Raw genomic sequence first — 23641 nt, 5'->3', positions numbered from 1 at the left:
AAGCAAATGGCTAAACAGGGATCTTTCAACCCCCTCAACTGTGTGGCTCTTCAAACCCTCCATGGGTTTTCTCTTTGGCTTGTTTTCATAGATCTGTAGAGGCCGACTATGTTTTGTTAATAAGTAATTGAAAGATTCTCCCTCTCTTTAGAAAGGACAGGAAGCGTGCAGAACTTCTTTAGGCATGACAGATGGCAGATGAAAGAGAGGGATAACATCAGGGAGACGAAAGGCTCTCCACCTGTGTGTGGAGACCAAGGAGCAGAGCTACCATGCAGTGCCCCAGCTATTTTGCTAAAGAACAGAACTCCCCGAAAAGTCGAGGTGGAAAACAGCATCATCATTCGTATGGATTTTGTGGGTCAGGAACTGAGGCAGGGTAAAGGGGAAGGTTCATTGCTGTTCCACCATGTGACTAGGATCTTCTGGATGCTTCTGCACTCACATGTGCCTTGAAGGCTGGGGTTTGACCAGAACTGTCCCCATGGCCTCTCATGTGACTTGGACTTTTTACAAGCATGGCAACCTCGTAGGACTCCTTATGTGACAAGACGTCAAGAGTCTTTGTGAAGTCGCAGACACTAGGGGGCCCCAGCTGTCCTGGCTTCAGACGTCACATAGCATCACTTGCCTGCACTCTGCAGGGTGAGGCAGTCACAGTCCTCGTAGCTTCAAGGGGAGGGTGCAGAGAATGCAGAACAGGCTGGGAGGCGGGACCAGGTGTCATTTAAAACTAGAGCTAGCAAAGGAAGGAAACTTGGTCTCAAAGGGCAGCTCTACTGTTCTGAGAGTCCCAGGAAAGAGCAGCGTGGGATAGAATTGGGGGTGCTGGGAGCCCAGCCTGGGGAGCTCTGAAGACTTCGCGCCTTGACGACATTCTCCCAAAACATGAGAGCTGGGTGGCTCCACAGCATCCTTAATCCAGCCAGGCAGGGAGAAGGCCTGACTGTCCTGACTCAAAACTGCTGAACAGTCCATGATTCATGCTCTTCAAATGTCCTTACCACTGTGGTCCAGGCTTGGCAACCCCTTCCCGAGTAAGATAAAATGAGTTGAGAGTTCACTGGACTAAATGCATTCTAACGAGAAAGAACGCCATGAAATTAAAAGACATTTGCTCCTTGGAAGAAAAGCTATGACAAACCTAGACAGCATGTTAAAAAGCAGAGACATCACTTTGCCAACAAAGGTCCATATAGTCAAAGCTATGGTTTTTCCAGTAGTCATGTATGGATGTGAGAGTTGAACCATAAAGAAGAAGATGTTGAAGCTTAAATAATATTTTGGCCACCTGATGCAAAGATCCGACTCATTGGAAAAAATTGTGATGCTGGGAAAGATTGAAGGCAAAAGGGGAAGGGTGTGGCAGAGGATGAGATGATTCAGTAGCACCACCGACTCGGTGGATATGAGTTTGAGCAAACTCTGGGTGATGGTGAAGGACAGGGAAGCCTGGCAGGATGCAGTTCATGGGATTGCAAAGAGTCAGACATGACTGAGTGACCGAACAAAAACAACAACAAGAAAGAAGAGACTCTGACAACTCTAGTGAAAGAGTGCTTGGGATCCACTGGCTTTTTGGCAGGAGAGAAGAAAGAAGGCTGAGAACCTGGCAGAGGGGAAATGGAGGAAGGAGGCATCCAGTGGCTTTGATGGAGCCGTGGGGCCAGGAGCTGAGAGGGGTGACAGTTTCTTAATAGTTAAGGTAGGAATGAAGGGATCTATGTGGATATCCTGAAGATAAAATAAGCATCTTATTTGAGTGACTAGTAAAAGAATTGTGTGTCCTTCACTTTTCTGACATTTAAGATGTGGTTTCGTAAAGTAATTAGCCTCCAACTAATAAAAATAAATGAAAAAAAAAAAAAAAGATGTGGTTTCTCCTTGGGGATCTTTTAAAGAGACGTTCTGGGACCTGGAGCCAAGCAGGGACCAGATCCTGCCTTCATAGCACTCTGGACTCACCCTTTTCCGTGCGTGTGTAAACATCAGTGCTACCATGGCCACTAGCGGGGATCCATCCGTATGTCCCTCATCATTCCAAAGGGGACTCTGCGTTGGAATCCCCTCAACCAGTAGATGACAGAAACTGGTAAAAAGAAAAAAAGCAAAATGCACTGAACTCCAAAAGAGGTCCTCGATGAGGACCTGCAGCTCAGGGGGGCTCCTAATGGAGGGAAATGGAGACACCTGCCCTGAAGGGGTCCAACACACTCTGGGGGTGGGGGTCGGGGAGCAACCCGAATGAGGAGCAACCCGACTGAGGAACAACCTGACCGAGGAACAGCAGAGTTCCTCAAGTCTTTCTTTCCTACAAAGTGCCTTGGGGGATTTTCAACATTTTTCACAAAGATGCCTGGATTACTAAAAAGAATTTTTACATTGCTTTCCTTTGAAAAAAGTCTTTTGGAAAAACATTCTTTTGGTAGCAGCACATTGTACCTCTGAAAGTACTGACCCCACTGTTTACTGGGGTCAGGGCTCCCGTGGGCCAGACTGACTTGCGCTCATCCCGGGATTCAGACAGACTTGGGCATGTGTCTGTGACCTCTGGGCTGACGCCACCAAGATCGTATTTGCTGAGAGACTCTGGAACTTCCTGGAAGATAAGTCATCTGAAGAAGAAGGAGAAAGGAAGAGAACAGGGTGACCAACTGCTAACTCCAGAGGGGAGGGGCCTCTGTGATTCAGAACGGTGTGTTCCACAAACTGTCCACAGCCCAGGCCACAGAGACTCATGCCTGTGTCTTAGGAAGAGGTTCTGGAAATGAAAATGTGAGTAGGAGTGAATAGACTTGGTGTTTCACTAAATTTCTCCCATTATGCAGTGTGGACCATGGTAGGGGAAGGATGTGCAGTCTGGGGGATTTTTAGACTGTCCATCCGTGAGCTGGAATCAGGGACCATCTCATATCTCCCTGTGGCCCAGAACGTGGAGATTGTTCCAAGGAGCTGTGCCTGGAATGGTTTCTGCATCAAGCAGTCCTGAGGGCATAGGAGAAGGCCAAGACAAGGAATAGACCAGAGATGATCAAGACTCAGCGAGGAGACCTGAAGAGGTAGGAGATGAATCACAGAGGAATCTCTTGACTTGAAAAATAAGCAACAAATAACACTGACCAATTAAAACAGAAGGCTCTCATTTCTCAGTTATGACATTGGCAAGGATTTTTTAAAATTATTATTCTAAGGGACATCTAAAACTGTTAGGTGAAAAGCTGGTAGGCTGACAATGGCTGATCCCACTCATCTGTCTTAATGTTGCCAAAAGTGGGATTGCCAGACATCAGCTACCCACTGAAGCTCTGCAATAGGAGGGTTACAGCCCCACCAGTGAAGTATCATTATGGATAGATTGAACCTGAACCCAATCGAGCCTCTAGGCCTACTTGCCCGTTCATAGTTAATGTGAAGCTGAAAAGAAATTTAAATGATGCCCAATGAGTCAGTCAGCCAAAGCCAGAAGTGCGACATTCTGTTGGACAAATTGCCTGGAAAATGATCAGATTGTTTCTAACAAATCACTGGCATGGAAAAAACCAGAAGAGGAGGCAAACTGTTAAGATTACAAAAGAATTAAGAGTCACATTATCTGAAAGCAGAGAGTAGAGCAAATGAACCCTAAAGGCACTTCTGAGACAATCAGGAAAAATTGTAGATTGGTTAACAGGCAACATAAAGAGATTATTGCTAATCTTTTGGGTGTAATATGGTGTTATGTGTGTGTGTTTAAACTTTGATCACTTATTTCTTAAAATGAACACTGGAATATTTAGAAGTGAAATTATATGATATCTGAGATTTGTTTTCAGTACTCCAGATTCTTTTTTTTTTTAAGTGTTCAGAGGGCAAATGAAATACAAAGTAGAATCTGGGTAAATGCTGGAAATGAATGACAAGCCCTGGAAGATCATCACCCTCTTCTCTACACTCTAGTGAATGTTTGAGATATTTTCATATTTAAAGACAAAAAGAAATGGTTCCTCTGAATTTGCAAAGGTGTGGAGAATTTTTAATTTCATATTTGTGTTATCCAGCTTACTTATCTGTTTCCTTTGGTTTTTTTTTCATTTATTTTTATTAGTTGGAGGCTAATTACTTTACAATATTGTAGTGGTTTTTGCCATACATTGACATGAATCAGTCGTGGATCATTTCCTTTGGTTTTATCTTCTGTTTCTCTCTTCTTTATGTTCTTATTTTCCTTAACAAGCTTAAGCATATTTATAAAAATTTTTAAAGTCCTTCTCTGCTAATTCCATCATTTCTCCATTATCTGCACCATTTCTGTGTAGAACTCTATCCTGGTGATGTGTCATATTTTCTTTCACCTTTGTCTAGTAAATTTTGATTGGATATTGGACATTATGACTATTGAATGTCCAGTTTTTTGGGTTTTTTTTTTTTTGCCTTCCTTTAAATAGTATTGCAAGGTTTTATTTTTGGCAGGCAGTTAAATTATTTTTTAATCAGATTGATATTTTTGAGTCTTGCTGTTAAGTGTTTAGTAGACAGGCTTACTCTTGGGCTGTTTTTATCTATGACTAATGCATGACCTTTCTGAGTTCTTTTCTGAATGTCCTGTATGTTTACTGAGTTCTCTCCACTTGAGTGGCTGGGACTATGTGAGCTCTAGAAATGGTTAACCTTACAAATCCCCTAATAGTTGTTCTTTCCCTGACCTTGGAGATTTGGTCATATGTACGCACAATATAATTTCCCCCCAGAGACTCAAGGACATTGAAGGAGACCTCCCAAAGAGCATTTTTTTCCCCCTGTGTGGTTCATTCTACTCCAGTACTCTGCTCCATAAATTTTGGCTTCCTTGGCCTCTCTGAATTCCAATTCCTAAAGCTCAAGTCAATGAAACATCCATGACTTGCTTGGATTCCCCCTCTCTCTGCTGTGATCCAGAAAGTGCCTCCCAGTAGAAATCTGGGGCCATGGGGGCAGTCACCTCATTTGTTTTCCTTCTCTCAAAATCATGCACTGACAATCCCATTCACCATTGCAACAAAAAGAATTAAATATCTAGGAATAAACTTACCTAAGGAGACAAAAGAACTGTACACAGAAAATTATAAGACACTAATGAAAGAAATCAAAGATGACATAAAGATGGAGAGATAGTCCATGTTCCTGGGTAGGAAGAATCAATATTGTGAAAATGACTATACTACCAAACACAATCTACAGATTCAACACAATCCCTATCAAATTACCAAAGGCATTTCTCATAGAACTAAAACAAAAAATGTCACAGTTCATATGGAAACACAAAAGACCCTGAATAGCCAAAGCAGTCTTGAGAAAGAAGAATGGAACTGGAGGAACCAAAATTCCTGACTTCAGATTATACTACAAAGCCACAGTCATCAAGACAGTATGGCACAAAAATAGAAATACAAACCAATGGAACAAGATGGAAAGCCCAGAAATAAACCCATGCACCTATGGGTACCTTATTTTTGACAAAGGAGGCAAGAATATACAATGGGGCAAAGACAGCCTCTTCAATAAATGGTGCTGGGAAAACTGGACAGCTACATGTAAAAGAATGAAATTAGAACACTTCCTAACACCATACACAAAGATAAACTCAAAATGGATTAAAGACCTAAATGTAAGACCAGAAACTATAAAACTCTTAGAGGAAAACATAGGCAGAACACTCGATGACATAAATCAAAGCAAAATCCTCTATGACCCACCTCCTAGAGTAACGGAAATAAAAACAAAAGTAAACAAGTGGGACCTGATTAAACTTAAAAGCTTTTGCACAACAAAGGAAACTATAAACAAGGTGAAAAGACAACCCTCAGAATAGGAGAAAATAATAGCAAATGAAACAACTGACAAAGGATTAATTTCCAAAATATTCAAGCAGCTCATACAGCTCAATGCCAGAAAAATAAAAAACCCAATCAAGAAATGGGAAAAAAGACTTAGATTTTTCTCCAAAGAAGACATATAGATGGCTAACAAACACATGAAAAGATGTTCAACATCGCTAATTATTAGAAAAATGCAAATCAAAACTACAATGAGATATCACCTCACACCAGTCAGAATGGCCATCATCAAAAAGTCTACAAATAATAAATGCTGGAGAGGATGTGGAGAAAAGGGAATGCTCTTGCACTGTTGGTGGAAATGTAAATTGATACAGCTACTATAGAAGATGATACGGAGATTCTTTAAAACACTAGGTATAAAACCACCATATGACCTAGCAATCCCATTCCTAGGCATATACCCTGAGGAAACCAAAGCTGAAAAAGACCCATATAACCCATTGTTCATTGCAGCACTATTTACACTAGTTAGAACATGGAAGCAACCTAGATGTCCATCAACAGGTGAATGGATAAAGAAGCTATGGTACATCTACACAATGGAATATTACTCAGCCATAAAAAGGAACACATTTGAGTCAGTTCTGATGAGGTGGATGAATCTAGAACCTATTATACAGAATGAAGTGAGTCAGAAAGAGAAAGATAAATATCATATTCTAACACACATATATGGAATCTAGAAAAATGGTACTGAAGAATTTATTTACAGGGCAGCAATGGAGAAACAGACATAGAGAATGGACTTATGGACATGGGGAGAGGGGAGGAGAGGGTGAGATGTAAGGAGAGAGTAACATGGAAACTGACATTACCATATGTAAAATAGATAGCCAACGGGAATTTGCTGTATAGCTCAGGGAACTCAAATAGGGCTCTGTATCAACCTAGAGGGCTGGGATGGGGAGGAAGATGGGAGGGAGGCTCAAAAGAGAGCAGGTATATGTGTATCTATGGCTGATTCATGTTGAGATTCGACAGAAAACAACAAAATTCTGTAAAGCAATTATTAGTCAGTAAAAAAAAATAAAAAAAAAAAGCATGCACTGACACTCTGACTCTGCTCCAGTGTCTGAAAACTGCTGTTTCCTGTATTTTTGTCCAGTTTTCTCATTGTTTATGGTGAGCGGGCAAGTTCAGATCTGGTTATGCCCTGTGGCTAGAAACAAGTCCAACTTTAGCATTCCTTTAAAAAAAAAAAAATGATCTAACCCATTTAGAAGCTTCTTCTAGGACATGAACCAAGGCAGGAATGAGGTCTAGACCATAGGTTCAGCACTGGGGGGAGGTGAGAAGGAGGTTCAGGAAGGAGGGATGTGTATACATGTAGCTGAGTCACTCGGCGCACAGCAGAAACCGACAGACAAGAGCACAGCAACCAAATGCCAATACGAAAAATCAGGATCAGTGTTTTACGGCCAGTATGAGGGCCACTGAAGCGAAGAAGTGACCACGACTCATTTACTTCTTCATTATCTTTGCAGGGAGGGGAAAAAGAAAAGGTGGAAACAGCCAACAGTAAACCAGAATAGGAGAGGGAACCAGTTTCTTTAGGCCTGAAAGACTTTTAAAGGAATTTGATCCTTAGAATGAATAATGAACAAGCTCCCTAGTTAAAAACAAAAACACAGACAGACGTATCCTTGCTCCCCGGCCACAGACCAACAGTAAGTCCAGCGGACCTGATCTACCCACACATAATAGTAATCGGATTCAATACGTTGTAAACTTGCATTGATCTCCCCGGCACACACAGACAACTTCGAATTTCTCATAACAGTACTTGAGTGGAGAGGTGTTGGTACAAAACCACTTTTATTAAGAGTGTGAATTCAAAACAAATGAGCCTGTTCAAGAGCAGTCAGCAGGGACAGAGAGGATGAGCAGTGACATCCCGCACACTTTCTCTTTAGGAAACTCTCCCCCATCCTCCCTCTCTCTCTAAGTCCTTGGGTCCAGGGCAAACCAGGCTTCTCTAAGAGCTGGGGGTGTTGTGGATGTGGCAGAGATCACATCAGATCTTCCGGGATGTAAGTGGGTTTTCTAGAATGCAGTTCAGCCCAGAAGGACACTGGCCAGCTTCTGCCACTCAGTCAATGGATATAGCTGTTTCTCCCGCATTCTGAGCCGACCTCCTCATGGATTCACACTTAAACATGAAGAATCAAATATCTCCCCCGATGTGAGGTTTAGGTTGACCTCACAGAGGTCACACATGTTGTGTTTCTTCCCTTAATATGGGATGTGCATGTATTAATATAACTCAGGAGGAAAGAGCAGCAATGGAAAATATTTGCTGCAAGCAATGGCCAGTTATTGTCATTTAGTCCCTAAGTGGTGTTCGACTCTTTGCAGCCCCACAGACTGTAGCCAGCCAGGCTCTATGGGATTCTCTAGGCAAGAATACTGGAGCCAATTGCCATTTCCTTCTCCAGGGAATCTTCTCCAAATCAAAGATCAAACCCTCATCACCTGCATCGGCAGGTAGATTTTTTTTACCACTGAACCCCCAGGCAAGCCCAAGAAGGCTGGCAAGAGCAGTTAAAAGTCCAGCATTTGCACAGAAGACTGAAAGGAGCTTCAGTCAAGCTCCTGTCTGCCCTTCATTTTGACAAAACTGAGCTATAAAGCCACAGGTAATGGGATTCGAACCAGACGCCTGCAGGCAATTTTCAGAAACCTACTATGCATTCAGATCTCTGAGTATAAAACGTTTTTTTTTTTTTTTTACAAAATATGATGGCAGTTTTGTTCCTTTAAGCCACTCTAAGCACAATGGAAGATGCTGCTTGAGAGTGACATTAAACAAGGGGAAGTCGCAGTGGCAAGGAAGCCGGCTGAATGCTAGCGCTCAGGCTGGCATTGACAGGCTGTCTGCATTTGGATAGACTCAAAGCACCCAGCAAAGTTCATTCTGGGTTTGGCTCCAGTTTTGAGCTCTGTAGGGCTGTCCGACCAGAGCGTCCGTGTGAGAATCTGGGGGGCTCACCAATGTGATGCCCGCCTCCCTAGCAAGCTTCTCTCCTCCCCTCCCTTCTTCCTCCATAAGCGTTTATGGTGCAGCCAGGGATGCAGTGGTGAGCAGAGCCCAGAGTCTCATAGGGAAGGCAGAGGTCAAGGAGGCAATCACATAAAGATGCCTCTTAACTGAGCTTCCCCTGTGGCTCAGCGGGTGAAGAATCCACCTGCACTGCAGCAGACACTGGAGAGGCGGGTTGGATCCCTGGGTCGGGAAGATCCCCTAGAGGAGGAAATGGCAACCCCCTCCAGGATTCTTTAAAGGGCCCGGCCAAGGCCAGGATGGAAGAGCATCCCTAAGACGTGCTGGGGAAGAAGCTCGCTGGGGGCTGGGCAGGAAGGAGGCGATGGAGGGAGCCGAAAGAGGGGACACCCCTCCCCACTGTGTGTGTGCCCCGAGGGATCAGGGAACTGAAAGCAGCTTCCAGCTGTGATTTTTCAGGTCTCAGATGTGACCTTCCTGTTCATCTTTAACTCAAAGAGATCTCTTCTATGGTGTGGTCCTTTGCAGGCTGACAAGATGTTAGTCTGGTCCTCCCAAGCCTGTCCAGATAAGGGGATTCTGGCTGCTTATCAGGGTGACCCCAGCACCTTGAGGAGGGGCTGTGCCAGACACCCAGCACATATTTGTGGGCTGACTTCAAGACAGCCCTTACAGCTTCTACATTTTTTACGGAGTAACTCTTTCATTTTGTATGCAGCTCCCACGGGGACATTTTAAAAGATTCACAAGCTGTCGTAGAACGCTCCAAAGTGCTCTAAAGAATCAGACTACATGAAATCCATCTCTTTAAAATATTTTAGAGCTGTGATAAACAAAGAATTTTTATGTTTAAGAAACAAGGATAGATTTATCCTCAGGAACTAAATGAAAAGACTGATATTTCCCCTAATTATACTTTTGAATCACCCCTACAGTTATTCCTTTGGGTGTATAGGAAACATAAATCAAAGGTACTTTTGGGAGATTTTAAAAAGTACCATCATGTGTAACCAGGAAAGAGAACTTATGATCTGAATTCCCTCTCAAATAATCTCTCTAAAACATTGAGCAAATATCCACGTATTTTGAGTTTTCTCTTTTGGAGGCAAGCAAAATGTTACTCTTTCTTAAGCTTTGGGTATCTCTGTAAGGATATCATACTCAATGTTTTTTTCCTCGTGTATTAAATCTTGATCTAACTGATCTACCATGTTCAGTACAACACTTATATTGTCATAAACAGGAGGGGAAACTTTAAAATACAAGGTTTTCACGTTAAAATTTGGAGTTCATGTGAAGAAAATGGAAGCTTTTTAAGGAAGAGAGTGCTTTTGAATTTATACTCATACTTAGTTCCTGTGGAGATGCTACCACTAAGAAGAGGGTGCTTGACCTTTGGAGAAATACCACACTGCAAACATTTCTTAGCAAACATTCTAAAAGGGAAGACCATGCAGCCAAGAGCTTTCCTGGCAGTTTGATGAGTGCAGCTTGAACTGTTGGACTGTTTGGATCACAGGAGAGGGGGCTGGGCTGTGGTGGGTGTGATCATAGAAGCCTGGCTCTTATCCTCCGGAGAGACTGCTCTTAGTTAGAATACACAATAATAATAATGTCAGTGTGTTAGACTCTCAGCCATGTCTGACTCTTTGCGACCCCATGGTCTGTAGCCCGCCAGGCTCCTCTGTCCATGGGATTCTCCAGGCAAGAATACTGGAGTGGGTAGCCATGCCCTCCTCCAGGGGATCTCCCTGACCCAGGGATCAAATCTGGGTCTCCCACATTGCAGGCAGATTCTTTACAGTCTGAGCCACCAGGGAAGCCCCAGTAATGTCGATGTTACTTCCTTAAACTTAAATTCTACGTTATTGTATGGACAGTCACTCTCTGTACATCTGGACCCCTGTTTGGTCATTTACATCTCATCACTTCTAGCTGCCACTTTTCTTCCAACTGAATGCTTCTCTGCTGACCCAGCTCACTGCCTGCCTGCCCCAGGCTTCGGGCCCTAGTTGGGAGAAACCCACCTTTGCTGGCTGGTAGCTGGTGGTGTCTAGAATGAGAGTTCAGAGAAGAGGCTTCCTTGTTTATTTTTCAGAGTGAGGAATGTGAGCCAGGCTCATAGAATCTTTTGTTGATAATGGGGGTGCCCTGGAGAGGGTGCAGAATTGGAACTTTGGGTGAATTAAGCACAGGTGGCTGCTTTATTTATTCTTTTCTGGTAGGTCAGTTCAGTTCAGTCACTCAGTCGTGTCCGACTCTTTTTGACCCCATGGACTGCAGCACACCAGGCTTCCCAGTCCATCACCAACTCCCGGAGATTGCTCAAATCCATGTTTATCGAGTCAATGATGCTATCCAACTATCTCATCCTCTGTCATTCCCTTCTTCTCCTGCTTTCAGTCTTTCCCAGCATCATGGTCTTTTCCAATGAGTCAGTTCTCCACATCAGGTGGCCAAAGTATTGGAGTTTCAGCTTCAGCATCAGTCATTCCAATGAATGTTCAGGACTGATTTCCTTTGGGACGGACTGGTTGGATCTCCTTGCAGTCCAAGGGGCTCTCAAGAGTCTTTTCCAACACCACAGTTCAAAAGCATCAATTCTTTGGAGCTCAGCTTTCTTTATAGTCCAACTCTCACATCCTGATCTGGTAGACCACAACTCATCTGGTAGGTCATTTTTATTAAAATGCATTTTCCATTCAACTTAAAAACTCGCTAAACTCATAAACCTTCAACTTACTGCTGTATGTCAACTGTATCTCAGTTAAGTTGAAGAAGAAACACAGCTTGCTTTATTTTCGTAATTTTTATTTTTGGCTGCTCTGGGCCTTTCTGCAGTTGCAGCAAGCGGGGGTTACTCTTTGTTACTGCAAGTGGGCTTCTCGCGGCAGTGGCTTTTCGTGTTGCGGAGCACAGCTCTAGGTGAACTGGCTTCAGTAGTTGTGGCTCTTGGGCTTAGTTGCTCTGAGGCATGTGGAATCTTCCCAGACCAGGGATCGAACCCACGTCCCTTGCATTGGCAGGCAGATTCTTAACCACTGGACCACTAAGGAAATCCCAGTTTGCTTTCATCAGGAATGTTTTATCACATCCCAAGTTGTCCCATGCACTTTTATGGGAGTTATACTTGAATAGTTTAAAATCATGTGATACTCAGCTTTGATTTTAATGGTACCAGTGGAAGCAGGTCTACAATCACAGCCCTTGGCTGTAGTTTCACAGTGAAGGTTTTAGGGCAGTTTTCATGTCCAATTGACCAAATAATCCATGCTTGCCAGCTCATGGTGGTAAAATAGGTTCAGACACACGTGTGCCCATGCACATGTGGGGCTTCCATTTGGGGCTGCACAACTGGCGCTGGCCCCTATTCGTCCATCCTCACAGAATGTCTAGTTGGTTTATGGTTACAGGACAACCAGCTAGTGAACAGACTGCTCCCCTGATGGCTGGGGAGGGAGGTGTCACACAGGTTCATGGATCCCCCAAAGTTGAGGATCGTGGTGGGGGGGCAGTGAAATGCAGTGGAATTCCACTGAATGCAGTTATCAGAAAGTTCTTGCTTCCCTTACTAAAAGAGACAGACAACTGGTAGACCCCATGCCCTTTGCCCTCTCCCCCTCTTGCCACCTGGAAGATGGACCTGGTACCCGGAGATGTGCCACAAAGCCATAGAGTAAGGATGGCTGTGCAGGGAGATGGAAGGCTGGTTCTCTGAGCAGGTGCTTCAGCCCCAGGATAAGCACTCAGCCTGGGCAACTGGTCAGATGAGAGAAATAAACTCCTTCCTTGACACAGTGCTCTCGCCCAGGTTTCTGTTGCATTTGGCCCAATGCAGTCCTGGCAACCTGGTAGAATGATGGATGTCACGGATGTGATACACAGGAGACGCAGTTGTGAAAACCTCCAGGCAGGGTGTGTGCTGGGCCCTGGTGGGCTGCATTTGACCACGGCTAGTGCGTGGGGCCCTCCCACTATGTGTCCCCCTAATACTTATGAATGCCCTGAATAGGAGAGTCTTTTATATGGACATCACCATTTTTGCATATCCTCTAGGGTAGTGGTTGTTGAACTTTGGGGGATTGTGAACATGTGTGGGTACCTAATTAAAAAAAAAAATACTCTGGGACTTCCCTGGTGGTCCAGTGGCTAAGACTCTGTGCTCCCAATGCAGGGGGCCTGGGTTCGATCCCTGGTCAGGGAACTAGATCCCACATGCTGCAAATGAAGAAGATCCTGCATGCCACAACCAAGATCCGAGATCTTGAGTGCCCAAAGATCTAAGATCTCGAGTGTCCACAACTAAGATCCAGTGCAGCCAAATAAATAAATAAAAATAAATATTAAAAAAGCAGACTCTATACATCTTCCTTGGAAGATAAACAGACCAAAGTAAAGAAGAAATTAGCACACCATTTGAGGGCTTCAGACAAAGTCCTAAAATGCATCTGGGGGCGCTGGCTGCAAGCATTCTGTTCCAACAGCCAAATCAATTTTGATGATCTGCCTCCACAGGCCCACTGTGCTAATCAACAGTATGCAAATTAGGTACTTGTATGATTTTTTGATTTTGCAAATTGGGGTATTCGTTCTAATCCCTGGATGCCTACTAATTCTAAATTACTCTCATTTCATGAATCATTATTTGTACCATATAAAATTATGAAAATATCACTGGTGCAGAGCAGGAAATCAAATGGCACAAAAAGGTGTGCGTAAATGCTAAGTCGTTGCAGTTGTGTCCGACTCTTCTCGACCCTATGGACTGTAGGCTCCTCTGTCCATGGGATTCTCCAGGCAAGAATACTGGAGTGGGTTGCCATGCCCTTCTCCAGGGGATCTTCCTGACCCAGGGATCAAACCCACGTCTCTTATGTCTCCTGCATTGGCAGGAGGGACTTCTTTACCACTAGTGCCACCTGGGAAGCCTGGCACAAAAAGGCCCACAAGGAAAACTGTGTCCTTCCCCAGGTTGCCAGGCCCCAGTAGCCCCATGACCACACTTCCTGAGTGTCGTGCCAGGAATGCTTTTTATGTGAGTTCTGTAAATGGGAGATTTTACAGTCACTGCTAAATTTTATTTTTTTTTAACTTGCTAGATCTTGGAGATCCTTTCGTATCAATTACTATAGATCTGCCTGTTCCTTTTAGAGGTGGAAGAGTATTCCATCTTGTAAACATACTGTGACTTATTTAAACACCCCAGTATCAATGGACATTTCTGTAGAGGAAAATTTTAAAATCACTCTTACTTCAGCAGGCTCTTTGCTGTCTCCATACCAGCCATTGAATATGTAAAGGGAATATAAACTAATCACATCTTATTAAGCAAAGGAAATTAAAACAACAAGTGAATTACAAAACCTCTCTCCACTTCTCATTGTCTTCACGTAAAACTTGTTGAACTCAGAAATACTATGCTTGCTCTTTACCACTTTAGATCATGCAAGTCTCCATTTCTTTCTCTTAGAAAAACATCACCTGCGTATGGCAGGAATGGGGTCCAGCAAGCACCTTGGAGCCAGACTGTCTGGGTTTGAATCTCGGCTCCACACTTCGTAGCTGTGTGACCTTGGGAAAGTTATTTAACCTCTCTGTGCCTCATGTTCTCATCTGTAAATGTGGATAATAATTTTACCGATCTCACAGATGTGTCAAGAGGATCAAATGAGTTGAAATCTCTAAAGTTTTAGGATGGTGACACACAGAGAAAGTACTGAGTGTTGGCTCTTACTAGTCTGGGTGGCCTTGGAATAAAATGACGGTCAGTGGCTTCTGCCGTGGCACTGCTGCCCAAGGTGAGGAATGCCTGGAGGCTGTCTCAGAAGCCTCTGGGCTCCCTGGTGCAGGGACCCTCACACACATGCTCACGCACTCAGGCACACTTGTGCACATACAAGCACACTCTGTGCACACCGCCCCGGCACACCTGAGGTCTGCTACATGTCACAAACAGAAAATGGAGTCGCTCTTTACTCGGGTATTAATGTTGGAATGCAAAACCAGTTTACTTTTGTTTTGATGGTTTGAGATATACTGTGCCTGGCATCCTGACAATAACCATTAAGACATTGCTATGTATTTTGCACAAACCTAATATTTGAAAAATGGTGACTGTCTCCCTGGTCCTGGGAAAAACACATAAATCTCCAAGGTCTGTGTAAATTATTTCTAACTAGGTCAAGCGCCCTGAGTCTCTCAGTACAGATTCAGCACCTTTTCTGTCTTGAATTTCTCAACTCATCTGTCACACAGAAAAAGTGATAATTAGAAATATGTAAAGGTGTTTTGAGAAATGACTTGCAGAACAGGAGCCTGATTTTGCAAGGAGATTTTTAACACGTAGTTGTTTTCCCACTAATTCACCAACTGCACAAAGAATGTGCGTTCGTGCGGGACTTCCGTAAACACACATGAGGCTGCATTTGTGTGTTTCAGTATTGCATGTTGTTAAGCTGACTTTTCAGCAGGGATTTTACTATAAATTAATTCTTCATTCTGCAGATGTGGATCTGAACCAGGCTCAGGGTCAAAAACGAAAGTGACAGTTCTCTAGACCTTTTCTCTTCTAGGCAAGGAGGACACTCTGATTCCTGAGTTGCTAGGCAACCGTCCACCTGCTCTGCCCAGGTGTCACATGCCGGTCCCGGGAGGCCTGGGACACCAGGACGGCCCACCTGAGGCTGCGGGTCTCTGCTGAGTGTGCCCACAACTGCTAGTCTCACCTAGGTGTGAGTGTCCACACTGCGGGTGTGAACTGATTTTATACTTAGAGTGTAGAAAAAGTGTGCCCACGTGTGAAAAATAAAGCAAACACTTTTTTTTTTTTTGCCTTAGCATGAGCTTCAGCTGAGTTGAACATATGTAATGTGAGAAGACAAGGGAACTCAAACAGGTAAAGAGAGAACTTTCTAGGAAAAAATCCAAAACTGGACTCGTCACAATATTTAATTTGTTTGATTTTTTAAAATCAGTACAATTGCACGCAAGGCTACTCAGACACTGGTACCTGGCCTCCATTCTCCCAGGGGAATCGGTCGGCAGTGGTCACTGGAAGTTGTTCATTCACAGGAACATTCATCCAAGAACATACGGAGTGTGAGTTGCTTGAATGTGACCTGGGTGCAGGGGTATCTTCGTTGTTCAGTTTACAGTTTGGGCACAACAAGCAAATACGCAGCTCTAACAGACAGATTCGGGGTTTATTGTGGTAAGGCTGGAGGGCTGGCATGTGGGTTTGTGTTTTCTGGGTTCCATGTACAGCAAGAGTGTCCTCAAAAGGAGAAAAACTGACCACCTGGAGAGCATGATCAAGCCAAAACCCAGTGAGGAGGGTGGTCTAGGTAGAAACAGCCACGAGAGCAGAGAGTCACAGAAACAGTTCACGTTGTTCGTCCCTGGTTCGTCCCACAGTCGTGAGAGATGCATGGGTGTTTGCCCCTGGGGGCTCAGATGGTAAAGCATCTGCTTACAACGTGTGAGACCCAGGGTCAATCCCTGGGACGGGAAGATCCCCAGGAGAAGGAAATGGCAACCCACTCCAGTACTCTTGCCTGGAAAACCCCATGGATGGAGAAGCCTGATAGGCTACAGTCCAAGGGGTCACAAAGAGTCGGACACGACTGAGCGACTTTTCACTTTCACTTTTGTCACCAGCCAACACTGTACTTTGCCAAGAAAGACATTAAGACAACTATGATGATTTACTAGGTCTATCAGTTACCAAAACAACTTTTTAGTTAACATTAAAAAGCAACAGAGGGCTTCGTCTCAGGATCAGAAAGGTGTTTGCTTTCTGTAAATGTGGCTTTCGTGAAAGCCCTCTGAGCAGTGTCCCTGTTCCTCTCATCTCGTGGGGACAGGTGGAAGCTTATCAGGGCCAAAAGGGGTCTGCGTACTTGGGAGGCCTCTGTTCATCTGCTCTCAACATGGGGGGCCACGCAAGGTCAGGGTTAAGCAGGCAGGAACATGGGTTTCTAGTCCACATGGACCACGCTGGTGGCCACGTGGGCGATACGCTGATGGGGTAGGACTGGGGTTGCAGTTATAGGGAGAGATGATGTGGCCAGGATCAAGGTGGAGCCCCGCAGACAGTAGGAGAAATGAGAGGCGGTGGGGTGACTCAGAAACCTCAGTGGTCAATGTGATGGTTGTGGGAGTAGGGGGACGCCCACTCAAGGACGTGGAGGATGTCCTTCCAGGTTTCCACAGTCTGCACCAGCTTCTCAGTTTTGTTTTTTTTTTTTTTTGGCCTAAAATTTTCAATGATATCTTCCATCTTTCTGTTGCATCCGGACAGAAAGAACTCCCCACTCTCCCCCAACATCCATGTCCATCGCCTGTAGCTTCCCTCCCGGACCAGTCCCTCCCCACTTTCCGGTAAAGCTGTTTGCTGATGCTTGGGACCCATCATGACCTGCTGTGTTCAGAGGCCACTAGCCCCTCTTGGTCTTGCTGCCGCCACCAATCAAAGCCACACTGAGTTCATCTTCCCCGCCTGCCACCCACACCCTTCTGCCCCTGACATTCAGGCCAGTGCAGGGCCTTTGGGACTCCTGGCTTCTCCTCGGCTAATCGCACCAACACCTCCTGTCTGGGTCTGTCACCCCTCACTCCAGTCCTCTAAAGCCTTCCCCTCCCTCTGAGCCTAACCAGGCTGCTCTACCCTGACCCCGCCTTCCCGCCCTGCTGTCTCTGCCCTTCGTAGAGCAGTGTACACGCCGGCCTCTCTGAACCTGTGCAAGGCATGCGTAGCCGCTCAGTTGTGTCTCTGCAACCCTATGGATGCAGGCTCTTCTGTCCATGGGGTTCTCCAGGCAGAATATTGCAGTGGGTTGCCATTTCCTCCTCCTGGGGAATCTTCCCCACCCAGGGATCAGACTCAAGTTTCCTCTGTCTCCTGCATTGCAGGCAGATTCTTTACTCGCTGAGTCATCACTGAAGCCCTCACTACTCCCCAAACTGTGCCTCATCAGAGGCTTTCCAGGCTGTCTTGGTCTACACTTGCTCCTTCCCCTAAGGTCACAGTTTTCCTAGTTTCCCTCACAGCCCTTACCTCCTGACCTCCAATGAACACTGATCACGTTTACTGGCCATTTCCCCACTAGCATGTGGGCTCCATGGGAACAGAGGTTACGCTCTAGGCAGTACCTCTTAGTAACCCCTTCCCCCTGCCCTTCCAGAATCTTGGAAGGATTTCCCCTCCACCTCGGGGTCCCTTTTCAGAGACCCCCATACACAACCATATTTGGAGTCCCATCACCCAACAGTCTCCCCCCTCCTTTCTCAAATTTATTCTTGGTCCGCCTCATGGCTGTGCAGGGCACGGCAGTAGGAAGGGTTGGGGGACTTACTAGGGGCTGCAGGGATCTGCTGACCAACGGAGGGGAGGCTCTCAGGACTAAAACTAGTCTTGGCGGCTGTGGACAGGAGACCTGAGGCTACCTGGAGGGGTGGGGCTCAGTGACCACTTAGCAGACAGTTTGGTGAATGCCGCGTATGCTGTGACTGCTCAACAGTCAGGTAGAGACCAAGACAGGACCAGCCCATGGATGAAATTGCCCTTTTCTTGGGAAATTGGAGCACAGCTGTTTCTGATGTAGTCCTTCTTCTGGATGCTGGGTCCTCGAAGTGTTAGTCGCTCAGTTGTGTCCGACTCCTTGCAACCCCATGGACTGTAGCCTGCCAGGCTCCTCTGTCCACGGGATTCTCTAGGCAAGAATACTGGAGTGGGTTGCCATGCCCTTCTCCAAGGGATCTTCCCCAGCTGGGTCTCCCACACTGTGGGCAAATTCTTCACTATCTGAGCCACCAGGGAAGCCCCTAGGTCCTCAAAGACAACTACAAATACCATAACTTTCTTGCCAACTATTACCATTCTCAATGTCAAAATCAACATCGTAAAGGACTGGAAATTTTATCTGAGCATCTTGGACCAGCTTAGAGAATATTCAGTAAAAATAGGACTAAGTCATTCATATTCAGATTAGTAGTGCTCAATTCTGGATGTGGATAAACAAAGAAAGAACAGGACTAAGTTCTTATTTGCGACCCCATGGACTATACAGTCCATGGAATTCTCCAGGCCAGAATACTGGAGTGGGTAGCCGTTCCCTTCTCCAGGGGATCTTCCCAACCCAGGAATCCAACCCAGGTCTCCCGCATTGCAGGCAGATTCTTTACCAGCTGAGCCACCAGGGAAGCCCAAGAATACTGGAGTGGGTAGCCTATCCCTTCTCCAGGGGATCTTCCCGACCCAGGAATTGAACAGGGGTCTCCTGCATTGCAGGTGGATTCTTTACCAGCTGAGCCCCGGGGAAGTGACTTTCACTTACTTGACATCTTCCAGATGTGACAGGGATTTATCCTTTTAAGAGCAAACCCCTCGTCCCTCCAGCTTTTCTATTAACAGTAGTAATCTGAGAATACAGAATCTAGAGGAATGCCGGCTGCCCTAACAATGAACCCCACAGCCTCAGAGGCCAGGCAGTACTCTGGTTTGAAGGCGTCATTTGAGGACAAGGGGTGTCCAGAAGGTTCGATGGGCCAGGCTGATGCCACCTGCGGGTGGAGTCGATTGGTCACACCTACTTGAAGGGAGGCTGGGAAACACAATGGTGAGATGGTTGGATGGCATCACTGACTCAATGGACATGAGTTTGAGCAAGCTCCGGGAGTTGGTGATGGACAGGGAGGCCTGGTGTGCTGCAGTCCATGGGGTTGCAAAGAGTTGGACATGACTGAGCAACTGAACTGAACTGACTGACTGACAGAGACCCTGGAGACCAATCCAGCTGGATTTCTTCCCCATCCTCCCAAGCAGGCCACCACCAAGGCCTCAGTATAGGGGGCCGGGCTGTGAGTTGAGCTGTCTTTCAAGATCTGCTGGAAGTCCCGTCCCCCAGCCCGTGAATGTGACCTTGCTTGGAAATAAGGTCATTAAAAAAGATCAGTGGCTCAGATGGTAAAGAATCTGCCTGCAATGCAGGAGACTTGGGTTTGTTACCTGAGTCAGGAAGTTACCCCAAAGGGAATGGCTACCCACTCCAGTATGCTTGCCTGGAAAATCCCATGGACAGAGGAGCCTGGTGGGCTACACTCCATGAGGTCGTAAAGAATCTGACACAACTGAGCAACTAACACTCACATGCACACATAGAAGATGGAGTTCAGATGAGGTCACACTTGACTCGGGCGGGCCCTCTCCCATAACTGGGGTCCTTAAAGAGAGGTTTGGCCAGGCACAGGGGGACGGCCATGGGCCACCTTGATCTCGGACTTCTGGCCTTCAGATCGGTGAGAGGATGGCACTTTGACAGCAGCTCTGGGCTAAAATCGCCACCTCTTCCGCCAGCCTTGTCAGTCAGGGGGCCTCGCTGAGCCCGACAGCGCTGGAGGGCTGGTGAGGGGGGCAGAAGTGCTCTCAGAGGCTCTTGCTTGTTCAGCACACCCCAGGCCCGAGGAGGGGTTGGCTTTCGGTGGTCTCTGGGCCTCCTCAGTGCTGCAGACACCCCATTCCCCTGGTCTGGCCTAGCTGGCGCCGGCTTAACCCTTGACCCTGGACTAAAGTCACTTCTAAAGGAGGCCATTGCCCTCCCCATCCTCCCCATCACCTCCAGGTGGGGCTGGGTTCTATCGGCTGCCCCCACCCCATTCCGTTCACACCCTGTTGCTAAGTCACTTCAGTCGTGTCCAACTCTGTGACCCCATGGACTGCAGCCCACCAGGCTCCTCCATCCATGGGATTTTCCAGGCAAGAATACTGGAGTGGGGTGCCATTGCCTTCTCCGGTTCTCTCCCTGAGCTACGTGGTATTCCAAGGGCGAGCTGAGGGCAAGGCCTTTGGGAGGCTCTCTTGCTCTAACCTGATGTCCACACTCAGCCGTGTACAGTGGGTGTGGGATTGGCCAGTTCCAGGTGGGGGTACTCTGGGCCACACTGATTCCCGTTAATCAGTAATGACTGAGATTCCTATATCACAAGAGCAATTAAATCAGCAGCAAGAAAACAAGATCCCCACTAACCCAAATGTCCCCCTGTCATCTATGTCATGTCACCTTGACCGTGGCGGGGGGCAGAGGGGGGAATGGGACATTGTTCTGTGCATAGATACACTTGGCTTTGTGCTTAAAGTCTGGTTGGGTACAGAAAAACACACACACACACAGTTAGGTTAAAATATCCAAAGAAAATTTACTGCAACTTTCGTACAATTGAATTTGTGCTACAAGACATGTTGCATAGGAAACTATTTAAAGCCCCTGAGGAAAAAAATCTCCGTATTTAAGGTGCGACTGGTTTTGTTTCTTCTTTGGGGAAAAGTGAGAGATGCTCTCTGAGAAGACTGAAGGCGGAGAGTCGAGTGCAGAATGTAAGATGACGTCGTGGGATGATGGGGAGGGGGAATCGTGGGGTGTCTCGGTTTTTGCAGCATAAAGTCTGTAGTGTTCTTTTTGTTGTTGTTTTCTAGCTGTGGGTCTTCCGAATCAGACTCAATAGCTGTAAAAGAATGTTTTAGCCCAATAAGGGATTTAAATGGATTATATTAAGTAATTAACGCGCTTCCAGCAAGCAGATTTAGAGAATGAGATTCCGGAATCCCAGATGGTGCATCGCTCACGTAAGCATGGCGCGTGTCCTGGCACCTTCCCGGTCATCGACTCTATTGATCCTCCAGATGTTTCTTCATGCCCATCCCTCACTTTCTTCTGATATGATGCAACTGTAGAATTGTGACTGTAGAATTCAGCCCAGAAAGATGATCTCCAGCCATCAAGTCAACCGTCAGCCAAGTCTCAGATTTTACGTGAGAGCATTTTCAGACAATGGTCATCTTGCTCAGATAACCTTCATGCTGCTTTTTGTCTTTAAAGGTTTCCCTATGCTATTTATTTCCAAGGAGAGACGGGCAGATGAGGAGGGGAGAAGGGCTCCATTTCAGGTGGAGTGGAGTTTGGCAAACGCCAGCAGGCATCTCTGGACTTCAGCATAGGGTGTGCTTGTGGTGACATATTCTCTGTGCCCAGAAGAGAGGCTGTGAGCTCTGCAGCAAGCCTTCCCTGCCCCCGGGAGAAGCTGGGCGCGGCCTCTCAGAGCTGCGGGGGCCACTTGGCTCTGGGTGGCGCAGCTCTTCTGCAGGACGAAGGGCACAGAGGCAGCGGCTCAGAAAGGCCTCCCCTGTGTCGTGGCCGATCCTTCCTGCAACACGAGGCCAAGGTATGGAAGGTAAGGAAAACAGGAGGGAAGCGTAGGACCAGACAGCCTCGGAAAGAATGGGCAGGCACCAACTAGACTCATTTACTGAGACACCACCTTTCCTATTTGATTTCTTTTTCACAAGTACAGAGCCAAAAAGGTCCAGCACTTGAACAAGTGTCTTCCCATGCTCAGTGTTGAAATGCAAAGTGTGTCCGACAACCAGAAACGCTCCCACAACCCTTAAATACATATATACATCTGTCACATAATTTAAAAAGGTCTTTATAGAACATAAAAACCTCAACAGTATCCGACCCTAAGAAGTGTTTTCTTTTAATTTAGGGTCCAGTAAAAAATTAGATAACCACCTTTCTGGTACGCCCTACCCCCATACTTAAAAAAAAAACAAAAAAAAACTGATTTTAAATTTAAATTTATACTTAACAAATAGAAAGCTATTTGATTGGCAACTACCTGCAGTAGAAATTCCCTTCAGGCCTCCCCCATGATGGAGAAGGCAGGTGGGACATCACACATGTGCTTAGTCCTGGGTGAGGGTCCAGTGGGGAGGGCCCCTGGGTCTGTCTGAGCAGCTAACCCTCCCTCCCTCCCCAGTGCCATGTGCCCGCCTCGGCATCGGGGGCAGACAGAGGGTACGCGCCCCGGAGCAGCAGGAGGTGGGGGACCCATTCAAATCACGAAGTCATCGTGGTCCACGGGGCTGAAGGCGGCGGCTCGCAGGATGTCCAGCGAGTTCACCAGGATCAGGGTCCCTGTGAGGTGCTTCCAGCGCTTGGTGATGGGGTTCTTCATCTTGTCCAGGCCGATGTGCAGTTCCTGGATGACGTCCCGGTAGCTGTCCCCGATCTGGTGGCTCCAGGTGAGGAGAAAGTCATAGGCGGGCTTCCACATGGCCTGGATGGTGCAGGCATCCAAAACCAAAAGAGAGGGCAAAGATTAGGAGATGCTGAGAGAGCTGGTCCGAGTTAACCTCTCCTAGCACCAGCATCACAAACCCCGAAGCAGAGCTGACCCCGTCCTGGGCTAGCACATCTCAGAGGGAAGAAGGCACTTTGCAGGAGAGCGGGGGGCAGGACCGAGACAGTCAATTACTAGGTAAGTTGATAAGAAGTCCAGGGTCCCCGAGAAGGAGAGAGGGGTCTGGGGCTCTCAAGGAGAAAAGGACAAACATGATTTTTCCTACATTGCTTTGTCTTAGTCAATATAACAATGTATCTTGCTCAAGGACATGTTTCTCCCTAACAAGAACCCTCTGACTAATCTTGTTATCTTAAGACATTTATTGTGGGAGTGGGTCTGGTTAAGACCTTTCTGTTGTCCGTTCTCATCTGAATTTGGGAGTGGGTCTGGTAAAAGTACATACGGCCTTGATAAGACTAGTGAGGGGGCACTTTCCATCCCCCTTCTGAAGTCTATGTCAGAAGCTTTCTCTGTCATTTTTCACTTTAATAAAACTCTGCTACACAAAAGCTCTTGAGTGATCAAGTCTCCTGGTCCCGAAGCTAAATCTTCTTCGGAGATCATGAATCCAACACCGTTCAACTGTAAGCTGTCAGTACTGTGTAGT

General features: G+C 46.3%; 1 protein-coding gene and 1 non-coding gene across 3 annotated transcripts in view; one reads left to right on the top strand and one right to left on the bottom strand.

Annotated features, from left to right (window-relative positions):
* Window positions 1-12987: 12987 nt before the first annotated feature.
* TRNAG-CCC (transfer RNA glycine (anticodon CCC)) lies at window positions 12988-13060 on the top strand. Its single transcript has one exon. It is a non-coding gene; the product is annotated as a tRNA-Gly (tRNA).
* Window positions 13061-21028: 7968 nt separating this feature from the next.
* SH3BP4 (SH3 domain binding protein 4) overlaps window positions 21029-23641 on the bottom strand; it is a 95563-nt gene continuing 92950 nt past the window's right edge. For both annotated transcript variants that reach the window (XM_020898866.2, XM_020898867.2), the window contains one exon: window positions 21029-22968. In XM_020898866.2, the coding sequence (XP_020754525.2) occupies window positions 22744-22968 (225 nt within the window). In that variant the 3' untranslated portion in view covers window positions 21029-22743. The remainder of the gene's footprint in view (window positions 22969-23641) is intronic.

This window comes from Odocoileus virginianus, unplaced genomic scaffold (assembly GCF_023699985.2).
Source record: "Odocoileus virginianus isolate 20LAN1187 ecotype Illinois unplaced genomic scaffold, Ovbor_1.2 Unplaced_Contig_4, whole genome shotgun sequence".
NCBI classification, from domain to species: domain Eukaryota; kingdom Metazoa; phylum Chordata; class Mammalia; order Artiodactyla; family Cervidae; genus Odocoileus; species Odocoileus virginianus.
This window is presented reverse-complemented; position numbering and strand designations above follow the sequence as displayed.